At 41.2% G+C, this 21490-nt stretch overlaps 1 protein-coding gene across 1 annotated transcript in view; it reads left to right on the plus strand.

Annotated features, from left to right (window-relative positions):
* The window catches only part of PRPF18 (pre-mRNA processing factor 18), a 58667-nt gene extending 37579 nt beyond the window's left edge, over window positions 1–21088 (plus strand). Inside the window, exon 11 of the mRNA XM_052650568.1 lies at window positions 20626–21088. Within this exon, the coding sequence (XP_052506528.1) occupies window positions 20626–20706 (81 nt within the window). The 3' untranslated portion in view covers window positions 20707–21088. The remainder of the gene's footprint in view (window positions 1–20625) is intronic.
* Window positions 21089–21490: the final 402 nt, after the last annotated feature.

A 21490-nucleotide genomic window follows, 5' to 3' on the forward strand; every position in this document is an offset into this window, starting at 1 on the left:
TATCAATGATCCCAGGTTGTGTCTGTATAATTACTTTTGCTGGATGTTAACGCTAAAGCTTGAAGATGAAACTCAAAGTTTGTTTAAAGTATAAGATTCACTTAAAATGCATAACATGTTTTCAGAATTTGTGCCGGACAATAGTCGCTATCATATTCATGCATTACCATTTTATTTCATTTCAGTTCCAAGTGCTAAAGGTTATTTTGCGTGTCATGCTTTGTGCCTTATTCATATGTATTAACATTTTAAAATATGATTTCAACTTGACCCCCTAATGGGAACTGCAGAATTTTAGAGTTCAAATATAGTTGTGGAAATCAAAGACATTTCCATTTTTTAAATAACCACCATTGACTGTATTGAAGGCAAAAAGCTTTTAGTTGGGGGAAAAAGTGGCTTGGCTTTAACAGTAGAATATTGTTTCCAGTGATTAAATTACTGATTGTCTTCAGCTATACCATGGCCAAAGCTGTAGTGTGTATAAAAGTTCATTTTGTGTGTGTGTGGTGCGTGCTCAGTCTTGTCTGACTCTTTTTTGCAACCCAATGGACTGTAGCCCACCAGGCTCCTCTGTCCATGGAGTTTTCCAGGCAAGAATACTGGAGTGGGTTGCCATTTCCTCCTATAGGGGATCTTCCTGACCCAGGGATTAAATCTGAGTTTCCTGCAGTGGTGGGCAGATTCTTTTCCGCTGAGCCACCTGGGAAGCCCTGTCTTAAAGACAGCATGCCTTTTTTAAACAGTGATTTGATTACCATCTTAGAAACATTTTTCCTTTTTTAAAATAAGCCTAGTATTTTAAAGACTTCTGGTTTATTTTGGAATGCTATGTATTATTATAGCTATGCAATGACCTATCCTCCCTCCATTGTTCTTCATTTTTGTAAAAAAATTATTTTATCTTTGGCTGTGCTGGGTCTTGCTGTGCTTGTGGAGAGCAGGGGCTACTCTCTGGTTGTGATGGGTGGGGTTCTCATTGTGGTGGCTTTTCTTGTTGTGAGCTTGGACTCTGGGCACCCGGGCTCTGCAGCACAGGCTCCATAGCTGTGGCGCATGGGCTTAGTTGCTCTGCAGCGTGTGGAGTCTTTCTGGATCAGAAAGAGCCTGTGTCTTCTGCTTTGGCAGGCAGATTTGCTACCTCTGAATCACCAGGGAAACCCCAGTGTTCTTTCTTTTTAACTTTGCTCCTTCCGTTCGTTTTTCCCCAAGGTGATTAGGGAATATTGGTGAACATACTATATCTGAACTTTAGGAAGGTGTTTGACCTAAACATAATAATATTCTTGTGCACAGATGTAAATATGATAAGACAACCAGGTGGACCCAGCTTGTTGAGTGAGAGAAGCCATGAGGACTGAGTAACGAATCCATGTCTTGTCTGGGTGGGTGCTGGTGGACGGGGTTCTTAGTGACCTCAGCACTCCCCTGTTCAGCAGTTTTCATGACCAACTTGGATGACTCTACCAAAAAGTTTATATATCAGATTTACAGACAGTAAGAAACAGAAGAGATAGGCTGTACATTCAGATGGAGAAGAAATTTACATTCTGGAAGTTCTTGACAGATTGAAGAAAAAGACTGATTCTAAAAAATTAGTACTTATCTTATTGTAAAAGATTATGATGACCATAAAGAAGTTTGAACTGTCAGTTGCTTGAGCAGTTTGAGCAGTGTATATCTGGAAGAATTAGGAAATTTGGTGGACTGTAAGTACAATAACAGTAGTGTAGTATGGCTACTGGAAGGTCTAGTGAGAGCTCATGCTACATTGTTAGAGAGACACAATAATTTAATTTAGTGTACGTTCCACAAGGCAGGAGCATAGCTCACTGATGTGTCCTCAAAGAGTCTAGAAATAGTGCTCGTGGTGGGTGCTCAGTCAAGATTTGCCCATTGAATGAATGCTCAGAAGCAAGAGAGGTGAAAGTCTGGCTTTTCTTCTAGTTCTTGAGAAAGGAGACTCTTGTTGGGGGTCTGGGTAACTGTCGAGAGAGAACTTTGTGGTAGAAAAGGGGTTAAGTTTGTCCTGTACAGTTAAGGCCCTGGTGACGCAATGGTAATGATTCCACCTGCCAATGCAGGAAGTGCTGGTTTGATCCCTGGGTCGGGAAGACCCGCTGGAGAAGGAAATGGCAACCCACTCCAGTATTCTTTCCTAGAGAATTCCATGGACAGAGGAGCCTGTGTCCTTGTGATCACCAAGAGTCGGACATGACTTAGCGACTAAACAGCAGCAAGGTATAGGAAGGAAGACACATTTCTAATCAGTTTAAGGAAAAGATTCTTCCTTTTTTAATCTTTTTGTCTTGAAACAATAGTAGACTGGTAAGAGGTTGCAGAAATAATACAAAGAAACTTTTTAACAGGCAGAATTGCCCCAGAATAGGAGTAGGGCTGCTTTAGAAGATAGAGGGGAGATCCCTACCACTTGATATTTGAAAGAATCTGGTGAACTATTTCCCTTTTCTGGTCTGTTGATAGCTCTTTGCTGTTTTCCCTAGAGGCCATTGCTTAAACCTGAGGTTGCAAATTAACACTCACAGGGTAGTCAGGTAATGAGTGAGTTGAGTGTTAAGAAACCCCTGACCCTTGATCTGACTTGTCTTTTCCTACTTTTCATGTAGACAGAGAAGCAGTATTTCATTTTCCTGTCACCTCTGTGATGAGAAAGGGGGACAGGTGATTAACAATGTTGTTAGTTCCATTGTACTCCAGTATAAAATAAGAATTTAAAACCGTGGCAGTGCAAGCACAGCATGAAGTGTCAGCTGCATCTTAGCCTTAGCATCACTGGTGTCACCTCAGCTCATTGTTACTTTGTAGGAATATCTTTCTAATGTTGCTCCATCTTCCTTTGTTTTTTAGTGAGATGCCAGAATCCTTAATTTTTTAAAAAAGCATATGTTCCTATTTTTAAAATATTGGCAATAACAAAAACAAAAAATTAGCAGTTTGTGAGGCCAAAGTAAGTGCTAATTTTTGATCTATCTTAAACCCATGGTGCGGCTCAAGGCAAAATGCTGCCACCCCCATGTTAGCATTTTATGAAATTCTTGATTACAATTAACTGAGTGATTTACTAAGCTGTCTTTTGAATCTTTCTCCTCTTATTTTGGTATTTGGGTGAGACTGATTTGAATTATTCCTACAAAGGGATGGTTTAAATATATGATTTGAAGTTGAAGTCAGGAAGTGACCCACTTTTTCTTAAAGGGTCAGGTAGTAAATACTTTAGCCTTTGCACTTCATAGGTTTCTGCTACAACTCTCCAACCCGGCAGCTGTGTGAAAGCAGCCAGCGGCCGTGTTCCGGTGAAATTCCATGTATAAAAGGGATGAGCAGCCTGTGGGCCGTAGTTTGTTGACCCCATAGTAAATGCGTAAACCCAAACCTTTTCATCGTTAAGGTGTTTGCTGAGGAGGTAATTGTGAAAGTCATTTAACAGGGTATTTTCTTAAACCTTTGTAAGTAGTGAAGCATGTAAAGTGTACTGATCTTAATTGTACAGCTCAGTGATTCTTCATGTACGTGTGATTTTGTATCAAGATGTAAAACAGGTCTAGATAACAGGAAGTTTCTAGCAGCATCCCTGAAGTTTCCCTTATCCCTTTTCTGAGCCTAAGCCCTCCTCCCATCAGAAATAACCATTATTTTGATGTGTGTCATTATTGGTTAATATTGCCAGGTCTTGGGCATCACTTAAATGAGATCTTGGAGTGTATAGAAGAATTACTTTTTGCATAGAAATACTGGTAAGAAATAACTGTCTTCTGAAATACAGTGAAAACAGTTCAAGGGGATCTTTACTGGGGGTTCCCTGGTGGCTTAGCTGGTAAAGAATCTGCTTATAGTGCAGGAGACCTGGGTTTGATCCCTCAGTTGGGAAGATCCCTTGGAGAAGGGAAGGGCTACACACTCCAGTATTTGGGCCTGGAAACAATTCAAGGGGCTCTTTACTATAACATGATTTCATCTTTGGGTTTTATGCAAACCTCTGTAGAATTTAAACTGTGAAAATTGTTTGAAGTGTTCTCTTTCTCACAAAAATTAAACACACCACAGGGAGGGTTTTCTCACCATGCAGATCAAAGAGAAGTTGGAGAGCATATTAGCTAACTGCAAATCTCGGATGAGATAGGACTGTTGGTAGGAACTTCAAGGACTTCGGTTGGTCTGCCAAACGCAGATGTAACCTTTGGCCCAGATTGGGGTAAAGCTTCTCCACAGTTTACAGGAAGTTCTTCATTAGTTCGTCTTGGTAATTCAGTCATTTCCAGACATCTCTTGAAAAGGTTCATGTTGTGACAGTTCTTTACTTGTTGGTAAAGAAGAGGAGAACAAAAAGCTGAAATTGACCTCACGTGGTGATTTGCCCTCCAGATCCAGTCCATCTTTCCTTACCTGGTCCCGTACCTTGTGCCCTGGAAACCTGGCTTTTATGAACAACAGTGACAGGCTCCCTTGCCCTCTGACTTCTGAATGGGGCAGGCTGTGAGAGAGATGGGAACGCATTTTGTAGGCAGGAGAGGAACGAGTTTGGGGTGTTTATTTTCCTGGCTTCCTCTTGTGGAGTCACTGCACCCCTCCTCAAGTTCTGGCCATCTCTGTCTACTTTGAGTCACCACTTTCTTCCCTTACCCCCTTGGAAACAGGCTGGCCGTGGCTTTAGGGTATTGCCGGCTGGCGGATGCTGTGCTGTCTCTTGTTGGTCCCAGTCTTCCCCAGACCTTTGTAAAATCCTTGGAACTACTACCATCATATTACCCAACTTGAGTGTGCCCTTCCTTTTCCTGTGGATACCGTTCCTAATTCATGTAGATTAACTGCTCTGTATGCTGTGTTTCAGCACACGTTTCTTTGGGAATTAGAAGATTAAGGAGTAATATTCATCCCAAATAATTTCTCTTAAGTCTTCACTATTCCAAAAGGCAAAATGTTCCTTAATACTCTTCTCTGGCAAGTTGTGTTTGGTAACCTCAAGTTTGTAAATTCCCTGGTGAAAACATCATTCCAGCATTTTATGTCAGATATTTATATCTGCCTTTCAGAGTTTGGCATATTTCATCTGGACTTTGCTTAATTTGTTTTTGTGAAACATTTGTAAATTTATAACATGTTTATGTATTGCTGAAAATGGTATAACAGAAACATTCATTACTGCAGGGAGCAATCACAGCTTGATCCATGTCCTTGATACACAATATCATTGTTAGTTGGTAAACACTCTCTATGCATCAGATTCTATGTCACAAATTTGTGGGTCAAGTGGCCTTATCCTACCTTCTGGCATTCTTGGGTCTGAAAAAGCATTTCTTAAAGGCAAGTTACTTTGGTAACAGTTTACCCACTTAATAACTTCCTGGCATATTAAAACAAATTTTTAGAGAAAAATACTGCTTAGCATTTCTCTTTCATCTATATTACCTTAAAAAATATTTTTAAGTTTTTTCTATTTTCGGCTGTGTTGGGTATTCATTGCTGCACAGGTTTTTCTCTAGTTGTGGTGAGTGGGGCCTGCTCTTCGTTGGGATGCACAAGCTTCTCTGTTGCAGTGGCTTCTCTGGTTGCTGAGCGCAGGTTCTAGGTGTGCAGGCTTCAGTAGTTGCAGCACGTGGGCCCAGTCGTTGTGGCTCCCAGGCTCAGGAGCACAGGCTCGGGAGCTGTGGTGCCTGCCCTTATTAGTTGTTCCACTGCATGTGGGATCTTCCCAGACCAGGTATTGAACTTGTGTCTTCTGCATTGGCAGGTGGATTCTCTATCACTGGGCCCCCAGGAAAGCCCTACATTACCTTTTAATATAGAACACTCAGGGTTGGTGCCATGATGCTTTTTAGCTGGCAGCTGAACAGACGTTTTGCTTGGGATATTAATTTATATTTCTCAATCACGTGCATGAGAAAAAAAAAAAAAAGAAAAGATCATCTTGCACTGTGAAGTCCTTGTAGGTCAGATAAATAAAATCTTTCCTCAAATTGGTCTTTCGCCATACATTTTCACCTACTTTCATTAAGTAGGTGAGTGCTGTTTTCAAAATGTAATTATCACCTGTCATTTGATACTACTTTCTATGAAATGATAAACCTTTGAATTTGTAATTCTGTTCATTTATGTAACAAACATTCAGACAGGTAAAAATGGGAGCAGCTCTGTTTCTTACTGTAGACTCGAGAAGAAGATTAAGTTAGTCCCAAACTGAGTTTTCTTTAATTTTCCACTAAGTCCTGCAGAGCCTGAGCAGTTGAATACATTTGGCAGTTGCCCTGGGACTCTTCATAGGTAGCAGCGTGAGATTGCTTTTGTCCCAAGCAGCTTGATCCAGATCAGAAATTGAAAAGTCTGGAATGAGTAATTTAGATCCACTAATTTTAATCATATACACTTGTGTAAAAAGAATTCCTGTGGACACTTTTTGAAGGATTGGCCTTGGTATATACATGGCTATGAGTGTTGAAAGTGTAGAAATTTTTATTAAGTACACATTTTTAGAAAAACACACCTTGGGTTAAAGGTGTATTCCATTGAAGTTAGGATTAATTTTTAACTATCTCATGTTAATTCATTCCTTTATTAGAACATTGGCAGTTCATTCAGTTGCTCAATCATGTCCAACTGTTTGCAACCCCATGGACTGCAGCATGCTAGGCTTCCCTGTTCATCACCAACTCCCAGAGCTTGCTCAAACTCATGTCCAGTGAGTCAGTGATGCCATCCAACCATCTCATCCTCTGTCGTCCCCTTCTCCTCCCGCCTTCAATCTTTCCCAGCATCAGGGTCTTTTCCAGTGAGTCATTTCTTCACATCAGGTGGCCAAAGGATTGGAGTTTCAGCTTCAGCATCAGTCCTTCCAGTGAATAATCTCCTTTAGGATGGACTGGTTGGATCTCCTCTCTGTGCAAGGGACTCTCAAGAGTCTTCTCTAACACCACAGTTGAAAAGCATCAATTCTTCAATGCTCAGCTTTCTTTATAGTCCAGCTCTCACATCCATCCATGACTACTGGAAAAACCATAGCTTTGACTATACGGACTTTGTCAGTAAAGTAATGTCTCTGCTTTTTAATACACCTCTTAGGTTTGTCATAGCTTTTTGTCCAAGAAGCAAGCGCCTTCTAATTTCATGGCTGCAGTCACCATCTGCAGTGAATTTGGAGCCCACCAAAATAAAATTCTTTCAGTGTCCTATCTTTTTGTCTTTTCATATTGTTCGTGGGGTTCTCAAGGCAAGAATACTGAAGTGGTTTGCCATTCCCTTCTCCAGTGGACCACATTCTGTCACACCTGAATGACTATTCACTGAAAATGGAACTCTGAAAGATGTTCCCTGAAAGATGAACTCCCCAGGTTGGTAGGTGCCCAATATGCTACTAGAGATCAGTGGAGAAATAACTCCAGAAAGAATGAAGGGATGGAGCCAAAGCAAAAACAACACCCAACCGTGGATGTGACTTGTGATTGAAGCAAGGACCAATGTTGTAAAGAACAATATTGCATAGGAACCTGGAATGTTAGGCCCATGAATCGAGGGAAATTGGAAATGGTCAGACAGGAGATGGCAAGAGTGAACGTCAACATTCTAGGAATCAATGAACTAAAATGGACTGGAATGGGTGAATTTAACTCAGATGACCATTGTATCTACTACTGTGGGCAAGAAGCCCTTAGAAGAAATGGAGTAGCCATCATAGTTAACAGAAGAGTCTGAAATGCAGTACTTGGATGCAATCTCAAAAATGACAGAATGATCTCAGTTCACTTCCAAGGCAAACCATTCAATATCACAGTAATCCAAGTCTATGTCCCGACCAGTAACACTGAAGAAGCTGAAGTTGAATGGTTCTGTGAAGACCTACAAGACCTTTTAGCGCTAACACCCCCAAAAGGTGTCCTTTTCATTATAGGGGACTGGAATGCAAAAGTAGGAAGTCAAGAAACACCTGGAGTAACAGGGAAATTTAGCCTTGGAGTACAGAATGAAACAGGGCAAAGGTTAATAGAGTTTTGCCAAGAGAATATAGTAAACACCCAACAACACAAGAGAAGACTCTATACATGGACATCACCAGGTGGCCCACACCAGAATCAGATTGATTTTATTCTTTGCAGCCAAAGACGGAGAAGCTCTATACAGTCAGCAAAAACAAGACTGGGAGCTGACTGTGGCTCAGATCATGAACTCTTTATTGCCAAATTCAGACTTATATTGAAGAAAGTGGGGAAAAACACTAGACCATTCAAGTATGACCTAAATCAAATCCCTTATGATTATACAGTGGAAGTGAGAAACAGATTTAAGGGACTAGATCTGATAGAGAGCCTGATGAACTATGGAATGAGGTTTGTGACATTGTACAGGAGACAGGGATCTAGAACATCCCCATGGAAAAGAAATGCAAAAAGGCAAAATGGCTGTCTGAGGAGGCCTTACAAATAGCTGTGAAAAGAAGGGAAGTGAAAAGCAAAGCAGAAAAGGAAAGATAAAAGCATCTGAATGCAGAGTTCCAAAGAACAGCAAGGAGAGATAAGAAAGCCTTCCTCAGTGATCAGTGCAAAGAAATAGAGGAAAACAATAAAATGGGAAAGACTAGAGCTCTCTTCAAGAAAATTAGAGATACCAAGGGAACATTTCATGCAAAGATGGGCTCAATAAAGGACAGAAATGTATGGACCTAACAGAAGCAGAAGATCTTGAGAAGAGGTGGCAAGAATACGCAGAAAACTGTGCAAAAAAGATCTTCATGACCCAGATAATCACAATGGTGTGATCACTCAACTAGAGCCAAAAATCCTGGAACATGAAGTCAAGTGGGCCTTAGAAAGCATCACTATGAACAAAGCTAGTGGAGGTGATGGCATTCCAGTTGAGCTATTTCAAATCCTAAAAGATCATGCTGTGAAAGAACTGTACTCAGTATGTGAGCAAATTTGGAAAACTGCAATGGCCACAGGACTGGAAAAGGTCAGTTTTCATTCCAAACCCAAAGGAAGGCAATGCCAAAGAATTCTCAAACTGCTGTACAATTGCACTCATCTCACATGCTAGTAAAGTAATGCTCAAAATTCCCCAAGCCAGGATTCAGCAATATGTGAACTGTGAACTTCCAGATGGTCAAGCTGGTTTTAGAAAAGGCAGAGGAACCAGAGATCAAATTGCCAACATCTGCTGGATCATGGAAAAAGCTAGAGAGTTCCAGAAAAACATCTATTTTTGCTTTATTGTCTATGCCAAAGCCTTTGACTGTGTGGATCACAATAAACTGTGGAAAATTCTGAAAGACATGAGAATACCAGAGCACCTGGCCTGCCTCTTGAGAAACTTGTATGTAGGTCAGGAAGCACAGTTAGAACTGGACGTGTAAAGCTCAACATTCAGAAAACTAAGATCGTGGTATCCGGTCCCATCACTTCATGGCAAATATATGGGGAAATAGTGGAAACAGTGGCTGACTTTATTTTTTGGGCTCCAAAATCACTGCAGATGGTGATTGCAACCATAGAATTAAAAGACACTTACTCCTTGGAAGGAAAGTTATGACCAATGTAGACAGCATATTAAAAAGCACAGACATTACTTTGTCAACAAAGGTCTGTCTAGTCAAAGCTATGGTTTTTCCAGTGGTCATGTATGGGTGTGAGAGTTAGACTATAAAGAAAGCTGAGCACAGAAGAGTTGATGCTGTGGTGTTGGTGAAGACTCAAGAGTCCTTGGACTGCTAGGAGATCCAACCAGTCAATCCTAGAGGAAATCAGTCCTGAATATTCATTGGAAGGACTGATGGCTGAAGCTGAAACTCCAATGCTTTGGCCACCTGATGCGAAGAGCTGACTTCTTGGGAAATACCCTGATGCTGCAAAAGATTGAGGGCAGGAGGAAAAGGGGATGACAGAGGATGAGATGGTTGGATAGCATCACCGACTCAATGGACATGCGTTTGGGTGAACTCCAGGAGTTGGTGATGGACAGGGAGGCCTAGCGTGCTGCAGTTCATGGGATCGCAAAGAGTTGGACATGACTGAGTGACTGAACTGAACTAAAAATAAAGGTCTGTCACTGTTTCCATTGTTTCCCCATCTATTTACCATGAAGTGATGGGACCAGATGCCATTATCTTCGTTTCTTGGATGTTGAGTTTTAAGCCAACCTTTCCACTCTCCTTGTTCATCAAGAGGCTCTTTAGTTCCTTTTTCCTTTCTGCCATAAGAGCAGTTTCATCTGCATATCTGAGGCTATTGATGTTTCTCCTGGCAATCTTGATTCCAGACTGTGCTTTATCCAGTCCAGCATTTTGCCTTATATACTCTGCATAGAAGTTAAATAAGCAAGGTGACAATGTAGAGCCTTGATGTACTTCTTTCCCGATTTTGAACCAATCCGTTGTTCTGTGTTCAGTTCTAACTGTTGCTTCTTAACCTCCATACAGATTTTTCAGGAGACAGGTAAGGTGGTTTGGAGTTCCTATCTCTTGAAGAATTTTCCAGTTTGTTGTGATCCACACAGTCAAGTCTTTAGTGTGGTCACTGAAGCAGAAGTAGATGTTTTCCTGAAATTCCCTTGCTTTTTCTATGATCCAGCAGATGTTCGCAATTTAATCTCTGGTTCCTCTGCCTTTTCATAAACCAACTTGAACATCTGGAAGTTCACCGTTCACATATTATTGAAGCCTAGATTGAAAAATTTTAAGCAATCGTTTGCTAGTGTGTGAGATGAGTGTAATGTGTGGTACTTTAAACTTTCTTTGGCATTGCCTTTCTTTGGGATTGGAATTAAAAAAAAACAAAACAAAACTAACCTTTTCCAGTCCTGTGACCATTGCTGAGTTTTCCAAATTTGCTGGCATACTGAGTGCAGCACTTTAACAGTATCATCTTTTAGGATTTGAAATAAATAGCTCAGCTGGAATTCCATCACCTCCACTAGCTTTGTTTGTAGTGATGCTTCCTAGGGCCCACTTGACTTTGCACTCCAGGATTTCTGGCTCTAGGTGAATGATCACACCATCATGGTTATCTGAGTCATTCAGATCTTTTTTGTATAGTTCTTCTGTGTATTCTTGTCACCTCCTCTTAACATCTTCTACTTACGTTAGGTCCGTGCAGTTTCTGTCCTTTATTGTGCCCATCTTTGCATGAAATGCTCCCTTGGTATCTCTGATTTTCTTGAAGAGATCTCTAAGTCTTTCCCACTGTATTGTTTTCCTCTGTTTCTTTGCATTGATCACTTAGAAGGCTTTCTTATCTCTCCTTGCTATTCTTTGGAACTCTGCATTCAGATGGATATATCTTTCCTTTTTTCTTTTGCCTTTTAGTTCTCTTTTCTCAGCTGTTAGTAAGATCTCCTCAGACAACCATTTTGCTTTTTCCTTTTCATCATCTTGTGGCTGGTAAAGAATCCACCTGCAATGTGGGAGACCTGGGTTTGATCCCTGGATTGGGAACATCCCCTGGAGAAGGCAAAGGCTACCCACTCCAGTATTCTGGCCTGGAGAATTCCATAGACTATATAGTCCATGGGGTTGCAAAGAGTCAGACATGACTGAGCAGCTTTCAGTCACTTGCTCACTTCTTGGGAATGGTTTTGATCACTGCCTCCTGTATAGTGTTAACAAACCTCCATCCATAGTTCTTCAGGCACTCTGTCTATCAGATCTAATCCCTTGAATCTGTTTCTCACTTCCACTGTATAATTGTTAGGGATTTGATTTAGGTCATACCTGAATGGTCTAGTGGTTTGCCCTGCTTTCTTCAATTTAATTCTGAATTTTGCAATAAGGAATGCATGATCTGAGCCACAGTCATCTCTCGGTCTTGTTTTTGCTGACTCTGTAGAGCTTCTCCATCTTTGGCTGCAAAGAATATAATCAATCTGATTTCAGTGTTGGCCATCTGGTGATGTCCGTGTATAGAGTCTTCTCTTGTGTTGTTGGAAGAGGGTGTTTGGTATGACCAGTGTATTCTCTTGGCAAAGCTCTGTTAGCCCTTGCCCTGCTTCATTTTGTACTCCAAGGCCAAACTTGTCCATTATTCCAGGTATCTCTTGACTTCCTACTTTTGCATTCCAGTCCCCTGTGATGAAAAGGACATTTTTTTTGGTGTGTGTTCTAGGAGGTTTTATAGGTCTTCATAAAACTGTTCAACTTCAGCTGCTTCAACATTAGTGTTTGGGGCATAGACTTGGATTACTGTGATATTGAATGGTTTGCCTTGGAAGTGAACTGAGATCATTCTGTTGTTTTTGAGATTGCACCCAGGTACTGCATTTTGGACTATTTCGTTAACTATGAGGGCTACTCCATTTCTTCTAAGGGCTTCTTGCCCTCAGTAGTAGATACAATAGTCATCTGAATTAAATTAGCTCATTCTGGTCCATTTTTAGTTCACTGATTCCTAAAATGCCAATGTTCACTCTTGCCATCTCTTGTTTGACCACTTCCAGTTTACATTGATTCGTGGACCTGACATTCCAGGTTCCTGTGCAGTATTGTTTTTTTACAGCATTGGATTTTCCTTCCATCACCACTCACATCCACAGCTGGGCATTGTTTTTGCTTTGGCTCTATTTCTTCATTCTTTCTGGAGCTATTTCTCCACTCTGCCCTACCAATCTGGGTAGTTTATCTTTCAATGTCATATCTTTTTGTCTTTTCATACTGTTCATGAGGGTCTCCAGGCAAGAATACTGAAGTCATTTGCCATTCCCTTCTCCAGTAGACCATGTTTAGTAAGAACTGTCCACCATGACTACTGTCTTGGATGGCCCTACATGGCATGGCTTGTAGCTTCTTGAGTGAGACAAGCTTGTGATCCAAGTGATCAGTTTTCTGTAATTGTGGTTTCCATTTTGTCTGCCCTCTGATGAATAAGGATAAAAGGCTGTGGAAGTTTCCTCATGGGAGGGACTGGCTATGGGGAAATCTGCATCTTGCTCTGATGGGTGGGGCAATGTTCAGTTCAGTCACTCAGTCCGGTCGGACTCTTTGCGACCCCATGGACTGCAGCACGCCAGGCCTCCTTGTCCATCGCCAGCTCCCGGAGTTTACTCAAATTCATGTCCACTGAGTTGGTGATGCCATCCAACTATCTCATCATCTGTCATCCCCTTCTCCTCCTGCCTTCAATCTTTCCCAGCATCAGGGTCTTTTCCAGTGAGTCAGCTCTTCGCGTCAGGTGGCCAGAGAATTGGAGTTTCAGCTTCAGCATCCAGTCCTTCCAATGAATATTCAGGACTGATTTCCTTTAGGATGGATTGGTTGGATCTCCTAGCAGTCCAAGGGACTCTCAAGAGTCTTCTCCAACACCACAGTTCAAAAGCATCAATTCTTCTGTGCTCAGCTTTGTTTACAGTCCAGCTCTCACATCCATACATGACTACTGGAAAACCATAGCCTTGACAAGACAGACCTTTGTTGGCAAAGTAATGTCTCTGCTTTTTAATATGCTGTCTAGGTTGGTCATAACTTTCCTTCCACGGAGTAAGCGTCTTTTAATTTCATGGCTGTAGTCAGCATGAAATCTGTAGTGATTTTGGAGCCCTCAGAAATAAAGTCAGGCATTGTTTCCACTGTTTCCCCATCTACTTGCCATGAAGTGATGGGACTGGATGCCATGATCTAAGTTTTCTGAATGTTGAGTTTTAAGCCAACTTTTTCACTTCTCCTCTTTCACTTTCATCAAGGGCTTTTTAGTTCTTCGGTTTCTACCATAAGGGTGGTGTCATTTGCATATCTGAGGTTATTGATATTTCTCCCGCAAGTCTTGATTCTAGCTTGTGCTTCATCCAGGCAAGCGTTTCTCCTAATGTACTCTGCATATAAGTTATATAAGCAGGGTGACAATATACAGCCTTGACGTACTCCTTTTCCTGTTTGGAACCAGTCTGTTGTTCCATGTCCAGTTCTAACTGTTGCTTCCTGACCTGCATACAGATTTCTCAAGAGACAGGTCAGGTGGTCTGGTATTCCCATCTGTTTCAGAATTTTCCACAGTTTATTGTGATCCACACAGTCAAAGGCTTTGGCATAGCTAATAAAGCAGAAATAGATGTTTTTCTGGAACTCTCTTGCTTTTTCAATGATCCAACGGATGTTGGCAGTTTGATCTCTGGTTCCTTTGCCTTTTCTAAAACCAGCTTGAACATCTGGAAGTTTATGATTCATGTATTGCTGAATCCTGGCTTGAAGAATTTTGAGCATTACTTTGCTAGCATGTGAGATGAGTGCAGTTGTGCAGTAGTTTGAGCATTCTTTGGCATTGCCTTTTTTGGGGAGGGGCCATACTCAGTAAATCTTTAATCCAGTTTTCTTTTAATGATGGGGCTGTGTTCCCTCCCTGCAGTTGGGCCTGAGGCCAAACTATGGTAGGGTTAATGATGACCTCCTTCAAAAGGGCTTTTTCCAGGACTGTTGTATCCCATGCCCCTGATCACACAGCAGGCCACTGTTGACCCACGCCTCTGCGGGAGACTCCTGGACACTCACAGAGCAGTCTGGCTCAGTCTCTTATGGGGTCACTGCTCCTGTCTCCTGGATCCTGGTGTGCACAAGGTTTTGTTTGTGCCCTCCAAGAGTCTGTTTCCCCAGTCCTGTGGAAGTTCTGTAATCAAATCCTACTTGCCTTCAAAGTCAAATTCTCTGGGGATTCTCAGTCCCTTTGCTGGATCCCCAGATTGGGAAATCTGTTGTGGGCCCTAGTACTTTCGCAACAGTGTGGGAACTTCTTTGGTATAATTGTTCTTCAGTTTGTGGGTTGTCTGCCTGGTCGCTTGGTGGGATTCACATGCTGCGCCTCCCGGGTCTGCTGGAGCCAGAGCCCCTGTTCCCATGGCAGGTCTCTGCTGACCTGTGCTTCTGCAGGAGACACTCAAACACTCAAAGGCAGGTCTGGCTCAGTCTCTGTGAGATCCCTGGGTCCTGGTGTGCATAAGGTTTTGTTTGAGTCCTCCGAGCATCTGTGGCGAGTATGGCGTTTGATCCTAAAACTGATTTTGCCCCTTGTACTGTCTTGTAGGGGCTTCTCCTTTGCCCTTGGACATGGGGTATCTTTTTTGTTGGGATCCAACCATCTCCTGTCGATGGTTGTTCAGCAGCTAGATGCAGTTTTGGAGTTCTCACAGGAGATGAGTGCACATCCTTCTACTCTGCCATCTTAGGCACATCTTATGTACCTCAAAGTCCCCGGGAGGGAGGCCGCTGAGGAAAGGGTCCAGCCAACATCTCCAGGCCACGTGACCCCTTCCACCAGCCACTCTGGAGGGTGTAGGGTAGCTGTAGGAGGCCCTCTACCACAGGCCCCAGTCCCAGGCAGAGAGGCACCAAGTGAAGCAATGGGACCCCAGGCAACATGCAGATGTGGAGAATGAGGGTGATGATATTGTCCAATGCAGATAAGACGCTCGTGAAAAACAGTTATTAAGCATCCTTCGACTTCATTGAGAGAATTTAAATAGCTAAGTGGAGAACATTCTTAACTTACCCCTGTTCTTCATGTTCCTATGCTGCACCACTAAACACATCTATGCTTTCATTTTGGAGACTCTGTTCTTACAGGGTACACTAGTGACAGGGACAGAAATAATTGATTTAATAATGTTTTCCTTTGATGTTACTCAGTCCCTAAGTTGTATCCAACTGCCGTCCCATGGACTACTGCATGCCAGGCTCCTCTGTCCTCCACTGTCTCTTGGAGTTTGCTCAAATTCATGTCCATGGAGTGGACCATCTCATCCTCTACCGCCCCCTTCTCCTGCCTTCAGTCTTTCCCAGCATCAGGGTCTTTTCTGATGAGTTGGCTCTTTGCATCAGGCAGCCAGAGTACTGGAGCTTCAGCTTCAGCATCAGTCCTTCCAGTGAATATTTAAATGTCTTATATTTCAGTAAAAATATTACTTAACATCTTCCTCAAGTTCTATTGACTAATGATAGTTCATAAGGTAAGACAAATCTAACTAAAAGGTTATGGTTGTAGTTTGGTTAGATTTTAACAAGTTTTTGTTTTCTGGAGTCATAAAGAATTGGTGTTGCTTCAGTTGATGCCAGTTGATTGTTTTAATGGTTCATTGATTTATCTGGATATAAACAACTCTCATTATCCAGGATTTGTATCCTGTATCACAAGCTATCATACAGAAAACTGTAGCCATATTTGATATTCCTATACCTTATCTAGAATATTCTCTAATGCTTACTCTTAGATTTTTTAAAACTGAAGTATTTGTCATAAATTTTACCAAGTTGAGCATTAAAAAAATTTGTTACTCAGCTTTACCATCTTGAGTGTACAATTAAGTGTACCATCTTAAGTGTACAGTTCATCAGACTTCTTAAAATGCAGAATATTTTCCTGGAAACAATAATGATTAAAAAAATCAATTTAGTTAATACTGTGTGGGGAGAAAGTCACTAAGGAGTCATTAATGAGGAATCTGTAGAATCTAGAAAGGATCAGGATGTGGGGTGTTTAGGCACTTAAAAAAGGCCAGACTGTGGGATGGGTCTGAAAATGAAGGAGTGGTTGAAATTAGGATAAATTGTCCAGAGGTTCTTTCTCCCTGTGCAAGCGGGCCCCCATTCCTGTCTCCTCTCTTTCAGAAAACAAACGTTCTGAGGGTTCTACCCTCAGGCAAGGTGACATTCCCTACTCAGAACAGACAATTCAGGTGAGAGTGTATGTGTTGACAGATGGGACCCCCATTTCCTCTTCTCTTTTGGTTCCTCTGATGCTGGCAGGTGGGCTTTTACTGCCAGCTCAGGAACAGAAGTTCTTCTCTGAACTGACCCAAGAGAAAAAATGTATAGTTACTAACATTTAGCATTCCAGCACTGAAAAAACTGGCTTACTGCCATATTGTCCTAAAATGAAGTTCCACTGATAAGCCCTGCCCATTCAGTGAGTTTCCTTTAGCTCCTTATTGCCTTACTCATAAATATGCATGTTCACCTAGGATCATTAGGTGTTCGTGGAAGTTTCCAACATGAAAGACCGAGACCAAAACACATAGTAACAATGGAGTTGAGAGTAACGGAATTACAGTATAGGAGAAAGAAAAAAAATCCTTCAATTAAAAATATAGTTCATATTCTTAGATAAAGTTGTAACCATGAGATAAGAATAGTAGCTACAAAAAGAGTGAGAATCAACATTTGATTGATTCTGAGCTCTCAGAAGTTAATCGTTACAGCAGAAATTTTAAAAATTAGATAAAAGAGAAGATAAAGTTGAAGAACTCTCAGAAGTATAGAAAATAAGAGAATGAAGGAGTCAGCCTATAAGGTCTGCAGCTGTTCAAATTCTAGGGAAAGGAGAACAGAGAAATTGGAGGATAGGAAATAAAGAATTAATGCAAAAAACTTCCCAGAACTGAAAGACATGCATTTCTAGAATGAAAAGAAGAGCTCACTGAATGCATGACAAATGAAGAGTCTCATATTGAGGCTCAATATAATGAAATATTGGAGGGCCAAAGATAAAGACGAGATATCCAGTGCTTCTGGAGAAAAACAGGTTGCTTACAAAGGCTCAGGAATTAAAATGCCCCCATACTTCTCATTCCAGTACTGGAAGCAAGAAGACAGAGGGTAATAACTTTGTAATAGTGAGGGAAAAAAATCTCCCAACTCTGAATTCTGTTCCTATATGAACTATCAATCGAGTATAGGCTTAAGATATTTTTAGACAGGTGGTGGCAAAAATTTGGCCCATTTTGTGTCACGTGCTCTGTCAGTTTTGTGTCCCATTCTTTGAAATCATTATCATAGCTGACACTTATATGCTGTTTATTACTGTGTGGTCCTTGTAGCAATTTAGCGTACGTATTCTCTCTTCTCTGACATATGTAATACGAGTGTGATACTATGATTTATGTGCTTTACAAGTTGGGAAACTGAGGCATGGAGAAGTTCCCAAGGTCCCACAACCAGTAGGTGGTGGGATTGGGATTTGAACCTCAGGAGTCTTAATACCTCCACTGTGTTATGTTGGGTCTACTTGGAGGATGTGCTCCACCAAAACGAGGGAAACAAACACAAAAGATCCCGGAAATAAGATCCAGCACACGAGCAGGGCAGAAGGAATTCCCAGATGGAACGTGAAGGGATGCTCCAGGATCGTAGCAGTACAAGGAGGTCTGGAATTCAGCTGGTCTAGACTACAACAGAGAGTGGACCCCGACTACCTGTTGTGCTTGGTCATGTTGTGAGTAGTCTCACTGTTGGAGAAGGAACTGATAGTTACACAGAAAAGCAAAAAGATGGGGGAAAATACCCAAGAAAAAGGATATTGGCTCTGTTTTGGACAGTATTTGTGTAGACATTATGAAGTATGTCCTGAATATGTGTTCACTGAAAATTGTGATTTGTGGAAGGAATGGGGAGAGAAAGGTGCGTGCACGCTGTGTGAGGCCAGTGTACAGGTGTAAGAAAATTAAATTTCCAACTTTGGTAGTATTAATAGAGAAAAAAATAAAAACTAGAAAAAATCAAGCACCATCAATGTAGTGTTTAGAAATACAGCAGTAAATACCAAAAGAAACACTTCAGAGATTTGAAGGGGTTACCTTTGCGCTGCAGGAATTAGGGATTGGAAAAGATGAGGCAGGAGACTGCTATTATTTGATACAAGAACTATGTGATTAAAAAATATGTATATATATAATAACATGCACACAAAACATGGCATTATCCTTGACTTTTCTCTTTCTCAGCCCACATCAGCAAACCATGATGGTTCCATATTCAAATTACATCTGGAATCTGATCCCTTCACCACCTCCACTGCCCCGACCTGGTTCCAGCCACCGACCTGTCTTCTCTGGATGGTTGCACTGTCTCTGCTCTGAGCTCCTCTCCTTGCCTCTCTTTTGTTCAGTATCTCTACAGCACCCAGAGGGATGCATTTAAAATGCAAACCAGACTGTGATGTTCTCTTGCTCAGAGCGCTTCAGTGGCTCTTGTGTTCAGGGAAAGCCAGAGTCCTGGTCACTTCTCACAGCATGCACACCTCTTGCCTGCCTGATCTTCTCCATAGCACTTACCATCATTCAACATATTAGACATTTACAGAGTCATTTTGTTTCTTGTCTTACACCTGTTCTCATCGTCCTTTATTAGAATGCATTCTCAATGAGAATGGTGATTTTTCTCTTATTCTCTGCTGTATTCCCACAGCCTAGAACATTGCTTGGCATATAGTAGGTCCTGAATAAGGATTTATTAAATAGATGTATTATTTTTATATAAATAAAAACTATATTTAAGAATACTACTGATTTTAAGCTATTTGCAGTAAGCTAAGCTAAGCAGCTCCTTATCTTACTGGTTTAAGCATACTCAAGCAACTTGAAGCTAAAATCGTGAGAGATCTAATTGGGAAGATTTGTTTCCATTTGGAAAATATTCATAGGCTATCATGAGATTATGCCCCTGTAAAAATCTGTGCTGGGTGCTAGCAGTCCTTATTGCAAATACTTATTGTCACATTCCATAGTAACTTTATGATGGAGACTCTTTTAATACTTATTTTTAAATCAGAGAATCAGCTTAGTGAGTGTATCTAAGCATCACAGTAATCTCCTGTAAAGGCACAGACGCCTAAAATTCTAATTCTGCTGTGTAAGGAAAATGACCCCCACTTGTCTTACCATCAGTTTGCCTTTATTGGTTCATAATAATTCTTGCTGTGTTTTGCTGTGGACTGAAGCTATTTCGTATTTCATCAGAGTGTTCCCTTTCCTGGCTTTGCCTCTCCTCACCTGTTCCTTCGAGAAAACTTAGGATCCCAGATTAACGATATCGCAGACATTTTCATTGATTTCATGGATCCAATTCTGCATCCACATTAGAATTCACAGTAGGAAAAGCTGGTCTAAAGCCAGAAGGGTCTTTATCCTGAAGCAAATACCCTCTTAGATACAGGATATAACAATAAAAAGCTAGGAAGAAAGCAAATTCCCTGGTCTGTCTTTGCCAGCACGTCTTCCTTCTTGGAAATGAGCTGAAAGATAGCCTCCCTCCACACTCCCAGTCCTTAGACAGCATAATATGGACAGTCTTTGAACCCACAAAAGACTTTAAGTAAGATGTTTGAAAAATCTTGTTTCTCTGATGTTTAATCTCTTAGATTATAACTCACTTCATAGAAGTAATTTATATTTGTGTTATCTGCTTCCTGTGGGACCTCAGAGATTGGCAGGCATTTTTTTCTTGTTGTTTGGTTCTGTTTTTGGTGATTTTACTTACCTTAAGAGTTGTTTGAGGGCTTCCCTGATGGCTCAGTGGTAAAGAATCTGCCTGCCAATGCAGGAGACATGGGTTCAATCCCTGGGTCAGGAGGATTCCACATGCCTCGGAGCAGCTAAGCCTGTGTGCCACAACTTTTGAGCCTGTTTTCCAGAGCTGGGGAGTCACAACTGCTGAAGCTCACACACCGTAGAGCCTGTGCTCCACTAGAGGAGAAGCCACCACACCAAGAAGCCTGTGCACTGCAACTGGAGAATAGCCCCCACTCCCCACATCTAGAGAAAGCCTGTGCACAGCAGTGAAGACCTAGGGCAGCCAGAAACAAAAAGTTAAATAAAAAGTTTAAAAAGTTTAATCATACCATAGCCAACCACTATTTTTTTTTTAAATTTTCTTAGGGACTGAAGAGGTTAATGACCATTTGCCAGAAGCACTTTCCTACAGATCCATCAAAATGTGTGGAGTACAATGCACTATGAGATCTGTGTGCGGTGTGTAAATATCAAGAGAAGCTTAAGGAAGCCTGTCATGGACTTCTGGAATTACCACCAGTTGCAATGAGGGAAGAAGAAAAAAGGAGTTTGTGGTCTCTGAGTTCTACCTAATGCAGCTCTTGGTTTTAAGAACCTGTGTTGACTCTCATGTCACATCTGACTGCAGAGTGATATTTGTGTCTTACTTTTAAGTAGTCAAAAAATTAAGTACTAAAGACTTTCCCCAGTAATTTAAATGTGTAAATTTAAAACAGTCACAGGACACGGTTTAAAATAACTTTTGCCCTCTAGACTTAAAAGTTGAAATGAGATTAAAGAGGAACATTTGAGGATGGACTTAATGATTTCTATAAAATATGGTAATTTTCATGTTGCCTTTTATGTTGTGTTTATAGAGAAATATTTTTGTATTTTTCAACAAAAATATGGAACTATGTAGTGAAACTTGATCGTCCTTAAATGTTGCTTGACTTTTGCCACCTTGCAATATATTTGAATGTAAATGTTCTTACTATTAAGTGTCTATCTTGCATTTTAAAGCTTTTATCCTTTAAAGATATACATTATAGTATTGGTCATCTCTCAGAACAGAATTAACAGGAAGTAGAACTTTGGAAAACAAAGATGGTATTAAACCAACAGAAGTTCAAATTCAGTAGCCCCAGGCATCAAGGTTTCAAGGTGAGGAAATGGATTGTCAGGGCCGCTGCTGGCTCTTTCTAGAATAGGACTGCCTGCTAATGTCATCCTCCTGAGACCATGGTGGATG

This window comes from Budorcas taxicolor, chromosome 13, assembly GCF_023091745.1.
Source record: "Budorcas taxicolor isolate Tak-1 chromosome 13, Takin1.1, whole genome shotgun sequence".
NCBI classification, from domain to species: domain Eukaryota; kingdom Metazoa; phylum Chordata; class Mammalia; order Artiodactyla; family Bovidae; genus Budorcas; species Budorcas taxicolor.